Source organism: Pelecanus crispus, chromosome 14 (assembly GCF_030463565.1).
Source record: "Pelecanus crispus isolate bPelCri1 chromosome 14, bPelCri1.pri, whole genome shotgun sequence".
Classification (NCBI taxonomy): Eukaryota; Metazoa; Chordata; class Aves; order Pelecaniformes; family Pelecanidae; genus Pelecanus; species Pelecanus crispus.
The window spans coordinates 13,196,428-13,209,940 of record NC_134656.1 but is presented as its reverse complement, the minus strand read 5'-3'; the positions used below and the strand labels follow the sequence as shown (position 1 = coordinate 13,209,940).

At 55.2% G+C, this 13,513-nt stretch overlaps 1 protein-coding gene across 1 annotated transcript; it reads left to right on the top strand.

Moving 5' to 3' along the window:
* The first annotated feature begins 9,114 nt into the window (after window positions 1-9,114).
* Window positions 9,115-13,014, top strand: R3HDML (R3H domain containing like). The gene is made up of 5 exons (XM_009492715.2): window positions 9,115-9,375; window positions 10,784-10,902; window positions 11,417-11,549; window positions 12,655-12,770; window positions 12,882-13,014. Exons 1-5 carry the CDS (start codon window positions 9,115-9,117, stop codon window positions 13,012-13,014), a joined length of 762 nt encoding a protein of 253 aa, XP_009490990.2.
* The last annotated feature ends 499 nt before the right edge of the window (window positions 13,015-13,513 follow it).

Genomic DNA, 13,513 nt, shown 5'->3' with positions numbered 1-13,513 from the left:
CAAATACTTGTGGAGTCAGAGCTCTTGATTTCCATTTCTTTATAGCTCACATATGTGTTTGGCTTAGCTTTGGGGTAGCAATCCAAAAAGCAGGAGGTTGCTTTTTGGACAGTCAGGTGCATGCAGGCCCCCAACATGCACATTTTGCTGTAATAAATGTGGAGTCCAAGACAGAAGAGGAGCAGCTGACACCTCGGTAAGTCTGGCACAAGGCAGCAGTGATGGTATGTCTATGGGCTCTGCAGTCCCTGCCTGGTGTGCCAGAGCAGGGGCTGCCTGAGCTGTGTTTGCAGGGCAGCGTGGTCTTCCCTGGGTGAAGGCTAAGGAAATAAGGCAGAAAAGAGCATCCTGAGGTCCTCATTTTCTGCTTCTCCAGCCTTTGTCAAGCTTTGAGCAAAATGGTTCTTGCAAACATCTGAGCCTCCATGGTTGAACCTGAGAAATTTCATGTCTAGGCAGACAGAAATCTGGTGGCTTGGATCCAGCCATCTGGACATGGGAAAGCTTGGAAGGCCACCAGAAAAGGGAGACTTCTTAGCAAAGATTCACAATAAATCTTTACGGGAGAATGGAGGGGTGAAAATACAAAGAGTCCATCAAGCTGCTCCCGTTCTGCTGGCAGAAGCCAGGAAGCCCCAAGATGTGCAAATACAATGAGAGATTTTAAAAGTGAGCAGAAATATTTGAGGCTCCTTTCAGCTTCAATGCCAGAAACAGGCAGATGTCGCAGAAATCCTGCGTGGTCCTGCCCTGCTCATCTGGAAGGGCAGGAACAGCTCTGATGCAGTGCCAGGCATTGGCAACCCTCAAAGCCCTCTAGTAGATGTGATTGGCATGATAGTATAGATGGAGAAATATATATGGAAAGTGGTTTGCCCAGTGTCACTCAGGAGATCAAAAGCTTTACAATTACACCCCCATCTCACCCGTTAGGTGCTCCCTCTGCTTCAGCACTGCTGGCCTCCCCAGGGAGCCCCAGGAGAGCTGAGCCGCTGCTGTTTCTCAGCCTTGTGAAGAGATGCTAATACACCCAGAGCCTGTATGGGCACACCTTTCCTGCCCAAAGCCCCCCCCATCTCCTCTGGATGCCCCCAGGAGCTCCTGCGCCATGTCTTTCCTTCTGCACCACCTTCCTGCACTCACCAGAGTCTGCTTTTAAAGCCAGCCATGCTTTGAGTGATCACCACCCACCTGAGCTTCATCCTCCTCCCTGCTGGACATGCCCCAGACATATTCTGGGAAGAAACAGCGCCTTCAGGAGACCCCGTCCTAACATCCCAAGGAACGACAAACCCCTGCAAACATCCCCTTCTTCCTTCAGAGCCAGGGAAGAAAAGCAGCATCTCTTTTAGCCCCACTATTATTTAATCTGAGCCAAACAAACAAACAGCATCAACATTTTTCTGCAGAAAAAACATTTTGCAGCTGGAGACAGTGAACCGTGCACTGGTGGGGAAGGTTGGAGGGTGTTGACTGGTGCCACAGTGGGGGCCCGGGCACATGAGCACCGGGGCCACCTCCAAGAAGAGGAGCAACGGGAACAAGACCTCCCTGTGCAGCCATGACAAACCCGCCTGTGAACCAGTGCCAGGTGCTCATTTTCTATCTTAATTTTGGTCTTGGAAAAAAAGAGAACAGACTGAATACACAGGGGCTGCAGTCAAGTTGCAGCACACACCCGTCCAAGCAAGAAAATTACATGGTAAGGCTGCCAGGGTATCCTGGCTTTGCTTCGCCCGGTCTGGGCTTTCAGGGCTGTGATCTGCTAGCCCTCGACCAGCAGCTGATCCAGCCCTTTCCCAGAGCTGCAGCATTTCCCGACCATTACACAGGTAGTGCTTACTGTGTCAGATGCCAAGGAAAGAAATGATCTCAGCTTGCCCCAGATGATGCCTTTTGGGCAGGCTGGTTTTGCCCCATGGGATGGGGAAGGCCCACCGGGACCCCTGGGTGGGACCGATGGGTTTCCCACCACTGAGCCTGAAAGCTGACCAGGCGGAGAGCAGGCAACAAGCACAGTAAAAAAAACCCCATGATCATCACCAAGTTTCCAGGGCTGTTGACTCTGGTGTGTGTCTGTGTGCATGGGCAGAGCTGGGTGTGGGCTGCACTCGCGTGGGTGAGCTGTGGGTGGGCAGTGGGGATGGGGGTTGTAGGGTGGTGGGCACAGCACTGGTCTGGGGCGGGGGGTCCCGGTACCCAGCCTGGGTGTGGCTGGTGAGGAGGTCACAGCTGATGTTTGGCTCCCAGATTTGCGTCTATCTTGGTCTCTGCTGACTCGTGGTGTGATGGGCCCCTCTTCCCATTGACCTGTTAGATTCTTTTCTCATGTTGGCAGGGTGCAGTGAGACCATCACACACCTGCAGCACCATGCTAAAAAATAAATTGTTAGCAAACTGCAAATTAACTACCTTCTGATTTGTGCTGAGAGGAGCTTCCGTGTTATTTGTTAAGTGGATTTCTAAATTTAGCCCGGTTACTGTAAAAAATACCTTTGCGAGAAACTACTGTCCACAGCACTCAACTTCAGAGACATTTATTTCTAGAGCCGGCGGAAAAATTTCTCACCTTTCAAAGGCTCCAATTATATCTTGGTGCTGGCTGGAGCCAGTGGCCTTCGCAGCTTCCTCTCAGGCAGTCGTGGGCTGCTGGTGGGGACCACAGCTCTGACTATGCCATGCGGGACAGGGGAAGAGGTGGGGGGGCTGACACCCACCTATTGACCAAAGAGATCCTGTAGGATCCTGTTAACCTTGATGGACACCTTAGTTAATAACCCAAAACAAGTTGTTTTTACTTTGCACCACATAGGCATTAGTCCCGCCGTGTTTTCAGCCACAGCTGCTGCTAGCACTAAAGGCTCCCAGCGTCGGGCTCCTATCAGGAGCTGGCCAGTTGCACCAGTAAAAGGAGCAAATTGCAGCTTGCAAAGCTGGGGCAGTGCCCAGGTGGCCTTTGGAGAGTGGGTCAGTAGCCAGGCTGTGGGCAAGCTGCTCTGTGCCGCCCTGCTGAGCCCAGCCTGGGTGGTCGGACCCACAAGTGCAGGTTCCTGCCCACACTCCCGACTGCCGGCTCCCCTCAGCATGACTGTATATAAAATGGGAAAGTTTTATTTTTCACCTTTATTTTTAGTTTTTCTCATATCCTAGCAAATATGCAAGTCGAAACGGTGGGTTATGAGAGGACATTGCACCTGAAGCAGAGGCAGCCGCAAGGCATTGTATGAAAGGCTCCAGGACAGTGGGCTGAACCGCAGAGAATGCAACTGCCTGTCCCTGCTGACGGACAAACCTACCCCTGGCACAGGAACGATCCCATGGATGGATTTTACAGCAATGCCCATGGACTGCTTGTCCTACAAATGGACTTGTCCTACACATGGACTGTTTGTCCTACAAATCAGAGAGGTGTTCAATGTTTTTGCGATCGGAAAGAGCAGGAGGGAATAGTGAAGCATCTCACATTTATTACTGGACGTACCCTAAACCCCAGAGTTTGGGCTAGGCTTTAAAAGGCACGTGCTACCATTGTGTTAACTTGCTGTTGTAGGCAGACCATGACGCCTTGAGTAGTTGAGCTAAAGGCTGGAGAAGACGTGGCCCTCTCCAACCTGTCTTGCTGATCTCTCCACTGTGATCTGTGCTCCCGTGGCTGCACAGTCAGGGTCACACATGTAGTGCCCCTGGCGTGAGCTGTGCCCCACAGCCGGCGTGGGCACTCCTCCCTCCTGCCATCCCTCCCCTCATCCCCGTAATCACAGCCCCGGCAGAGGTGAAATGTTCGCCCTGCAAGGGCTGGTAGTGTACGGTCTCAGCTGTGCTGCCGCTGCCAGCTGGCCACGAACAGCATAAACGCTGCCCAGGAGACATGACCGCTGCCCAAGTGGGTTAGGAGGCAGTCTCCAACAGCAGGGTTCACATGGGTGTGGGGTCAGGAAAAAATCCAGTAGAAATCAATAACTGAAGACTTCATAAATAATCCTGCAAGATCTGGCAAATGCACATGGGCTATTTTGCTTCAGTTTTGCTCCAAAGGTTCCTGTAAAGCCCAGAGCATTGCAATTTGTGGCACAGCTTCCAGCTGTTGGAGGAGATGCAAGCCTCCAGCTGAAGGGTTTGCTTGGCTGGTGTTTCTCCTGTGCTCCCACTGCCCGGATCCCCAGTGCATGCAGCTATAGGTGCAAGCTATACCACTACATGGTTTGTCTTATACCATCTCCATCACTGAGCCCATCCTCTTAATGCATGCAACAGGAGCAAAGGACCTCCCTGGTAGACCTGAAAGCCAACTCATTTACTGGTGATCTTAGGACCCCGTGCTCAATTTTGCCTCCTTCCTGGTGTGACTACTGCACTGGCATGGGGAAAGCGGGTTCTTGTGTGTGGAGATGACCTGGTGGGCGCAGCGAAGGAAAGTGAGGTGAATGTGCATTGCACCTTGGCTTTCTGCTCCATCCCAGATTTAACAGTGAACGACGGGAAAAGTTCAGATGACCAAAATTCACAATTTTAACTACTTCTCATGAAATCATGAAATTTCCTTTGAGAAACCTGCCCTGTTCCTGTGTGTCTGAGCTATCAGGGAAAAGGGGTTCAACACCTATCAAAGTTCTTTAATTTTGATGAAGAAAGGATGAATTCTTTGGAAAAGCCCATCCCAATGTGGTGTCCCTGTGATTTGGCCAAGAATGGTGCAGTTCTGCTCAGCCAGGAATTCATCCCCCTGTTCCCGCAGCCTGGGAGGTCACCTCTTCACCATGAGATTTTACTTTTCTGCACCCCTTCCTCCAAGGCTCAGCTTGGTTCCGAAAGGAATTCAATATTTACAAGGAGCTGGTCCTAATTAGTGAGAAGGATGACTCTGAAGTCCTCAGACTTCAGGACTGATCTCAGCTGGGTTACAGCTCAATGGGGTGTTTCACTCCAGGGAGATCATAAAGAAACGTGCAGGAGTTCAGCCTGGGTTTTCTCATGTCACAACATGAGGAGACCAAACCTTCTGACCTCTAAAGTCAGAAGGAAGATCTCCTTTCATGATGCACGAGGAGGAACCAAGCTCTGGATGTGTTGGACTTACTACAGGGCTTTAGAAATGCAAAAAGCCATCAAAAGCCCCACCTTCCTTCCCTGCCAGGGTGGGCACAAGGGTAGCTGGAGCCGTTGGTGGTGTTTGGGGCAGGACTGGGAGAAACGAACAGCTTTCAGCAAAACTGGAAAACGAGCCTTTCTGCCAGTTCATAAGAGTGGGATATTTTACTAGAGCAACAGAGTTTGTGCATTACCTGGGAAAACAGTTTTGTTCAAATAGGGCTTTGGTTTGGTTTTGGTTTACCCCAGTTAAGAAGAGGCTCCTGCGATGGAAAGCCACATCGACCTCCTCCATGCCTAGGGGTGCTCAGGCGTGGGAGCGGATCCCATCCCTCAGCAAAGGGCAAAGCCCTGCTCAGGCCTATGTGGGCTCATGTCACCACCTGCCACCTTGATACAGGGGTGATGCGTGATGCCCAAAGCCAACAGATGGAAGAAATAAACATGACAGAGGAATCCTGCAAGTCCTGTTGTGGCTTATTCTGGAGTGAGCTGCTATGTGTGTCAGCCTTAAAAGCATCAGTGGGCATCTCTGCCAAGACAGTGCTGTGAACCCAGTGATTTATCTCTTTTTTTTTCCCCCAATGCTCATTAAAGTGAGAATTTGCCGGCACTGGTGCTGTATCCAGCTGAACGCATGTGCTTCTTGGCTCCCACAAGGTCCTCGCTGCAGATACCGTGTGCTTTGGCAGCCGGGCCAGTCTGGGCTGCAGGATATTACGCCTGGCAGGGACACAAACCCCTTCCAGTTCCTGGAATTTGGATTGTCTTGCAGAGTGCTGATTAAGCAGCGTTTTCAATCTGCACCCAAGACAAAACCCTTGCCTCGTCTCCACGCAGAGGCGCGGTGCGGCTTGGCTGCTGCGTGGCAGTGGGAGCTGGGAGCTGCAGTGGGTTTGTTCTCCCCCAGCCCCAGGGAAACAAAAACTCAAAAAAAATTTTAAATGCAAATCTTTGAAGTTCATGGTGCTGCTCAGGGCTCTGTCTCCTGTGAAATAATAAATCATTAAAAAAACCCTCCTCATAACACAGCCCCAGTGCCCTCCCTGCCTTGGTGCGCGCTTCGGAGCAGCTGCTCCTCCCAGTCTGCCCAGAACATGGCCCCAGTCTGCCCAGTTGAGATTGCTGCTGTGTGTCCCCATCTGCCTTTCTAATCCACTGGGAATGAAACTGCCTTCACCAGCCTTACTAATGAGAGATTCAATAGCTGGGGTTGAGCGGAGGGAGGCAGTCCTGGCGTGTGCCGTCCTGGTGTGGTACGAAGGGCCATCCTGCTGTCAGCCCCTGGGGCTGGCACTTGCCTCCACATATGGGTGAGCATAAAATAGGGGTGTCTGCAAACTGGGGATGGTGCTTTGCCCAGCACCTGTGGAGAGGTGGCTGGTGTTTTGGGGTGGTCTGGTGCTGGGAAGGTGAAGCTGAGCTGCTTACACCCCCTACGACAGGCAGCCTGGAAAGCTGGTGGGCTCTGGGAGCCACCCTGACACCCTGCATGCCCAGGACCAGCATCCATGGCACAGCACAGCACCCAGCAGTGGGCCCAGCCCTGCCAGCCCACGGCGTGCTGCTGCTCTCCGCACCGAGGGGTCCCCTCCCACAGTGTTGCAGCGGGGCTGGGGGTGCCTCGGCAGTGATTCCCCTGTCTCCTCACTGGCACAACCATCATCCCACCCGCTGGCTGGGGAGTGGATGGAAATATCCCTCCGGCACATGTCTCCAGCCTCCCCAAGGCCCGCAGCATCTTGAATTGCTTTATGGGAGAGTGGATGCCAGGAAAAATATACACAGGGGGCTATTTTGGCAGAGGCTCACAGCAGGGTGAGGCTGTATTGATATAGCACAGCAGCTCAGCACCTGGGTGTTATTCCCGCTCCACGCTTGGGTCTGCTCCTCCCCGAGCTCCTGGTCAGCTTCTTGGGGGCTGTGGGTGAAGTCAGCCGGGCTCTGGGATGTGCCATTAGTCCTGGCACAGTGAAGGAGTTGCATGGCCAGGATCCTTGATTGTTATCCCAGTGAGGGTGAGAAGCAGCAATGGGCTGCTGTGGGACTGCCTTCTCCTCCCCTCCTCCCCAGCAGCCTCCCTTGTGTCCCTGCCTGAGGCACAGCATTCCCCCGGGCACACTTTGGTCTCAGCTCCATGTCTCCATCTCCGTGCCAGCCACCAGCTCAGGAGAGGGAGTTTGGCCTCAGTGCTCCCCTTCATGCAGCCAAAGAGCCAAATCCTGGCTCCAAACCCACCGAACCCAGGCCCGGTGAGGTGTGGGGTGAGCACCTTGCTCACCTGGGGCACCTGCCATGGCTCACACACGGCTGCTTGCTCTGGCTCCAAGCGTGGCAGGAGGAAGAGATGTGACAGGCATTGCAAGCAGCCCCTCCAGCCTGCCAGGCTTGCATTTTTGTGACCTGCAATAATTCAGCTGGCCCCAGGCGTCGTGACCACTGGGATGTTATAGGGAAACACACTTGATGCTGCAGGATTGTCTACAGCTTTCAGACTTCTGCAGCCATTTCCCCTTCCTGGGGACAGACACCTGGGGGGAGCACAGCCTGCAGAGGAAGGGCTCTTTTCCCCTGAGATGTCCCTGGCTGGGCATCACCAGCCCAGGTCAGCAGTGGGGATGCGGGCAGAGCCCCCCCAGGCTGCAGCAAACCCTCATCCTTGGGGAACCCACCCAGCAAGTGGCTTCATTTCTAATGGGGAGAGCCGCTAGCCCAGGGGCATGTGTGGTCACCAGTGCCCCTCCCAGCCACCCCTGGCAAGGGGCATCTTTGCCATCTGCTCAGCTCGCACCAAAGCGGGGTCACCTTGGGGCTCCCGGCAAGCGCCAGCCCCGCTGACACCTTGCTGGGGCAAAACCCCCTCCGCATCCCTCACCAACCTGGGTTCGCTTCCCTATCCACCGCTGCCAGAGAGACCCCCGCTGGGGGGGTGAACGGTGGAGAGATGATTCTGGGAATCTCTCTCCATAGGTAGCTCATTATAAAAACCCCAGCCAGCAGCTGGTGAGCAGCCCCTCTGCCCACTGAGGGAGCAAGCCAGGCTCTGCTCGCTTCCCCCCACCGGCACCGTGCACGGCTCAGCGTGCCTGCGTGCGCGCCTGTGCGCGCGGATGCATCCACCAGCCTATAAATCTCCTAGCAGGGCTCTTTCCAAACTTCAGGACGTTCCCCGGGGGAAGAGTTAAGATGCAGCTTTTGCGTCAGATGCTGCAGCGGGCTGCCCAGCGGGGCTAGGCTAAACCTCTCCCCGGCATCTGCCCCAGCAGGTTGTTTGCAAAGGTCAATCCCACCGGCTGCCGCCGCCGGGTTCAGCTGCTCTTGGCTCTGTCCTCAAGGTACGTAGTCGGGCGAACATCCTCCCCACTGCTCCGGGGAAGGGCTGGCAGGGATGTTAGGAGGTGAGTTGGCTGACAGATGAGGACATATTCCAGCATTTTTCTCTTTTTTTTAATTATTCTGGTTCTGCTGTGGTTTATTTTCTTTCCCTGAGATAAAGAATCATTAGGATTTCTCGGCAATTCTTTTAAAACTTGCCGTGCGTTTCTTTATCTGTATGAGATTTCCATTTGTGCTGGGGATTTACTCAGCACACCAAATGCCTAGGAAATTACAGGGCAGGCAGCTGCAGCAAATATCTCAGCATACTCCTAATTAGACCCTGCCTGGCAGGTATGTGCGATAAGTGAAAAAAAGGGGCAGATTTTGTACTGATTTTGTTGTTTTTTTAAAGAAACAACAAGAAAACCAATTGCCCAGCCATCTCTCTTCCAGTCCTGGGGAATTTGCTGTGATAAATGAGGTTACCAAAGAGATTAATTTAAAAAATTTATTTTGAAAAGGAAAAAAAGGAAAATTTATTTCCATCTTATTTTGGGAAGTGGTGTTTGCACGTGAACTGAGTGGTGCCTGTGTTGTTTTCTCTCCTAGATCCACGTGCCAGCAGCAGGGACCAGCGATCTGCCTTGTCCTTGCTTAACTCCGTGCAGGAGTGGAAAGCTGCCGGCCGATCCCGCTGGCCAAGCTAGCATGACTGTGCTCCACGTGCACCTGTACCTCACTGCCCTTGGCTTCTGGATGTCACAGCAGTCCAGCTCCTTCCTGCTGCCCAATGCCACCGAGCTCCTGTCCCCCACCGGGGACAGAGCCGTGGGCCTGCTGTGGGGCGTGGGGGTCCCCCGCAGCCGTCGGAAGCGACACCTCTCCCCCCATGATATGAGTGTGATTTTGGACTACCACAACCAAGTGCGGGCACAGGTGTCCCCCCCTGCTGCCAACATGGAGTATATGGTGAGTCAGGCTCTGGCAGGGTGGTTTTGGGTCCACAGCTCTTGGCTGCTGCGGTGGGGTTGAGGGGCTCACCCATGACATGGGCACCCAGCCTGGTAGGGACGGGGCACCCACATATGGGGATGTCAGGGTGCTGCCCTGGATTCATGGCTGAACATCTGTCCTGGGAGACATTTTGCGTCCCCAGTGCAGGGCAGAGCCATGCATGCCCCATGCAGCCTCTGCACAGGAGGGGTGGAGTCCCAGTGGGGGATGTTTCCACCTGGGGGCAGATAAATCTGTCCCATGTCTGGGACACCTGGGAGCTTGCAGGCTGTGGGATGGCAGGATCTGTCCAGCTGAGCTGCAGAGGTAGCATTAGGGAAAGGGAGATGGCTACAAGCACGAAAAGCTCAGGTCTCAACCCAAAGCCCAGGTGGGAGCCTTTTCCCTAACTGCAGCTGGGAGGGACAGCTCCATCTCAAGCTCCAGGGTCCCTTGGGAGTGCGCCCAGGGATGTGAGCCCCTGGGAGAAGAAACATGCAGAAATGACACAGAGAGGGGCTGCACAGCCTTGCCGGGTCAGGCAGCTCCTCTGGATGAGAGCCACCCTGGGCAGAGCTTTCCCCAGGTTGTCTCCACCCTGCTTGGAGCTCCTAACCCAGCCCTAAAGGGAGGAGAAATGGGAAGGCACCAAGAGGAGGGATTTCCAGCTGGCACAGAGTGGGACCCTTGGGGCAGGAGGTGCTACGTACTGCTCTGCTCCCAGGGAGGGGACCAGAGCTCCGATGGAGTGGCTGGGTGGTCCTGGGATGCCGGTGTGGGAGAGCCAGGCAGCAGCCCAGCTTGCTGGGTACCAGAGCAGGTCAGACATGCCCAGGAGCATCCTGTGCTGCTTCTTGCTTGGCCTAAATTCCTGCCTTCCAAAATAACCCTCCCAGGCACCTCCCCAAAGTGGTTCAGGATGAGTGAGGAACCTTTAAATAATGGATGAAGCAACCAGCTGTCCTCACCAGTTAGTCTGTGGCCAAGGCTGCAGTGGAGGGCTGGGGACAGCTGCGAGCTGCAACGGCAGCGTGGGGCTGTGGGGTTTCACCCCTGGATTCAGCTCCACTCTCTGCAGAAGCAGCTCATTCCCAGAGGGAATCACACACACAGGGCTTGCACTGCTTCAGGGCATCTGTGCTGTGCCTGGGCAGCAGGTACTGTATGTGCCCAGGAGCCAAGGTGGGCAGCTGGGATGGTTCATCGCTCCTGGACATGCTGCCCTGCTTCCTGCAGGCTTTTCCCAGCCTGATGTGTGAGTCACATTTTTTGGACACCCGGGGGTGCTCAGAAACCCTGCCAAGCACAAGGGAGAGGGTTTCTCCTCTTCCCTCCTCTGGGCAGCCAAAATCCCTGCCTGCCCTTTTCCTTTCCTCCTGGCCAGGTGTGGGACGAGCGGCTGGCCAGGGCAGCAGAGGCATGGGCTGCACGCTGCCTGTGGGACCATGGGCCCTCCCAGCTGATGAAATATGTGGGGCAGAACCTCTCCATCCACTCAGGCAGGTGAGTGTCCCGCAGGCAGAGTGCGCTCCTTAGGGACCCCCTGCACTCCACAATACTGGAGAAGGAGAAGGAGCAGCAGCAGCCCCTCAGTCAAGGAGCAGAGAGGTTCTGAGCTGGGGTTGTAGAGGACTAAGATGCAACCAAGAGTCGCATCAAGCCCCCCCGGGGAGGAGGAGGAGGGTCCAACTCTTGCAGCAGGGTAAATGTGGGAAACCAGAGGTGCCGGCTGCTCATTTTGGGGGTACAGCATTAATCCCATCTCTGCTTGGTACACGGAGCAGGGGGACGTCGGTTCTAGATCTCCACCACGTGGCTGAGCACTCGGGTGCCTCCAGCAAGGGCCAGGTCTTCTGGCCTTGGGCACAAGTCAACGTGGCATAAGGATGTCATGGCCCCTGCTCCATACCACTTCTCTCCCCTATTCCCTCTACGTGGAGCCTTCTTCCCCTTCCTCTCCCTCGCCCATGACCTGTGGGGTGGAGGAGGTCCACCTTACACATGGCATCTTTTGCAGGTACCGTTCCATTGTGGACATGGTGAAATCGTGGCACCAGGAGAAGCAGCACTACTCCTTCCCCCACCCCCATGAGTGCAACCCCCGCTGCCCCTCCAAATGCAGCGGCTCTGTCTGCAGCCACTACACGCAGGTGAGCAGGGCAGCCCCCCACAGCCCCCCACAGCCCTCCGGGACCTGGCTGCAAACTGGGGGGCAGCTCACAGCACCTTGGGCTGCTGCAGCTCCCGTGCAGCAAGCAGCCCTTCTCCCAGCAGCAGCTGGGATCTGAGATCAAATCCTGGCAGCTGTCTGCGTTGAATCAGGCAGCAGAGCTGGGCCAGAGGGGTGCAGGCAGCTAGCAGCAATGCCCTCCCACTCTGGGCCCCCACGGGAATCTGGTTGCTTGCATGGAGGTCCCGGGGGCTTGCAGCCTGCTGGAGCACAGCTGGGACCTTCTGGAGAGTTGGCTGGGAGGTTTTCATTTTAAGCTTTTTTCCCTGCTTTGGCCTTTTTCTCCTTATTACCCCACTGGCACCTCAAAGGTGATGAAAAGACAAAAAAAGCCCCTTTGTGCTTTTGCCGAGCATGCCTCTCCTCTGTGATGACATGGCTTTATAGCACCCTACTATGTCCAGCTCCCCAGGAATGCAACTCCTTCATCCCCTGGCACATCCACCGGCAGCCTGGCTGGCACAAGGTGGAAAACCTCCCTCTGCTCCCCTGCCCAGTGACAAAGTTGTGCCAACCCCTAATTACTTCCTCTGCATGGCTCCAACCTTTACCTGAGCATCTGCATGCCTGTGTGGCTTGTCCGTGGGGATGCTTGGGGATGCTCTGGGTTGCAAATGGGCAAGATACATTTTTTAAGGAAGAAATTCAGCCTGGAGAGGCTTTAGGAGGAGCTTCTGGTTCTGTTTCACCTCCCTGTGTGGAGGGTAAGCTGCCGGTGATGATTCAGGATGAGGTCTGGGAACTAATTTGGGTAAATCGGGGAAGTGACCCAGACTCCGCTGCTCATGTAAGTGACCTTGGCAAGGCAGCCCCTTGCAGGGCAGCACGGGCTGCAGGCAGAAAAGGCAGCGAGAAATCAGGTGACAAAGCAGTGCCCACAGTGAGCACAGCATCCAGCTCAAGAAATTCTGGTGAGCGGGATGAGATTCCCTGGTGGGACCCCTGCGCCGGGGTCCTGGGGTGACTGGCTGCGGGACGCCTGGGTGGGCGGTTGCCAATAGCGCCTGTTCTCTGTCCTGGCACAGATGGTGTGGGCATCCTCCAGCCGCCTGGGCTGTGCCCTCGGCACCTGCGCCAACGTGCGGGTGTGGGGCAGCACGTGGCGGCACGCCGTCCTCCTCGTCTGCAACTACGCCATCAAGTAAGTGTGTGGAGAGAAGCCCCCCCCATGCCGTCCTCCCTCTTCGATGGCTGCTCCGGTGTTGGCAGCGAGGCAATGGTGCTCAGAGGTGATGCCCTCCTCTCTTTTTAGGGGCAACTGGCTGGGAGAAGCGCCGTACAAGGTGGGAAGGCCGTGCTCAGCCTGCCCCCCCACCTACGGTGGGGGCTGCTCCAACAACATGTGTTTCACTGGACTCAGATCCAACCAAGTCAGCTGGTTCTAGGGCTGCAGCCCTGTGAGGAAGCCCCTGGGAATGGGGACGGGGTGAACCAGGATTATTTATAACACTGAGCCCTGCCAGCAGCCCAGCTGTCCAACCTGCTTCATCCCTAGTGCCGTGTAGGAAACTGCTTTTTTAACACACCTCTCCAGCAGCGCTCGCGTTGGCCGGCTGCTTCCCACTTTGGGGGAAATAGGGATGGTTCAGATCCCTGTTACCTGAAATAGGGACAGTCTGGGGATGCAGGGAGGGAGCAGGGCTGGCTGGCGTGGTCCCCGCTCCACGGGCTCAGGGTGCTTTCCCCACTGGCCCCTGCCTGTGCTAAGGCAGAGGCTGGTGTAAGCGAATACCAAGACGTTCCCTTCACGGTGAGTGGCTGGAGAAAAAGTGAGGAGCTCTGAGCATGCCTCCATTTCATGGCAGCCCCTCTGGCCACAGGGCCCCCAGCTCTGAGCCCCCCAATAAAGCAGCCTGGAGACCTTCTTGCTTGTGTCGGTCCTCC

Excerpts from the sequence above, each read along its gene's own strand:
- R3HDML (XM_009492715.2), top strand. The coding sequence starts at position 9,115 with ATGACTGTGCTCCACGTGCACCTGTACCTCACTGCCCTTGGCTTCTGG. Across the intron at positions 10,903-11,416 it reads CTCTCCATCCACTCAGGCAG|GTACCGTTCCATTGTGGACA; the intron begins GTGAGTGTCCCG and ends CATCTTTTGCAG. Across the intron at positions 11,550-12,654 it reads TCTGCAGCCACTACACGCAG|ATGGTGTGGGCATCCTCCAG; the intron begins GTGAGCAGGGCA and ends GTCCTGGCACAG.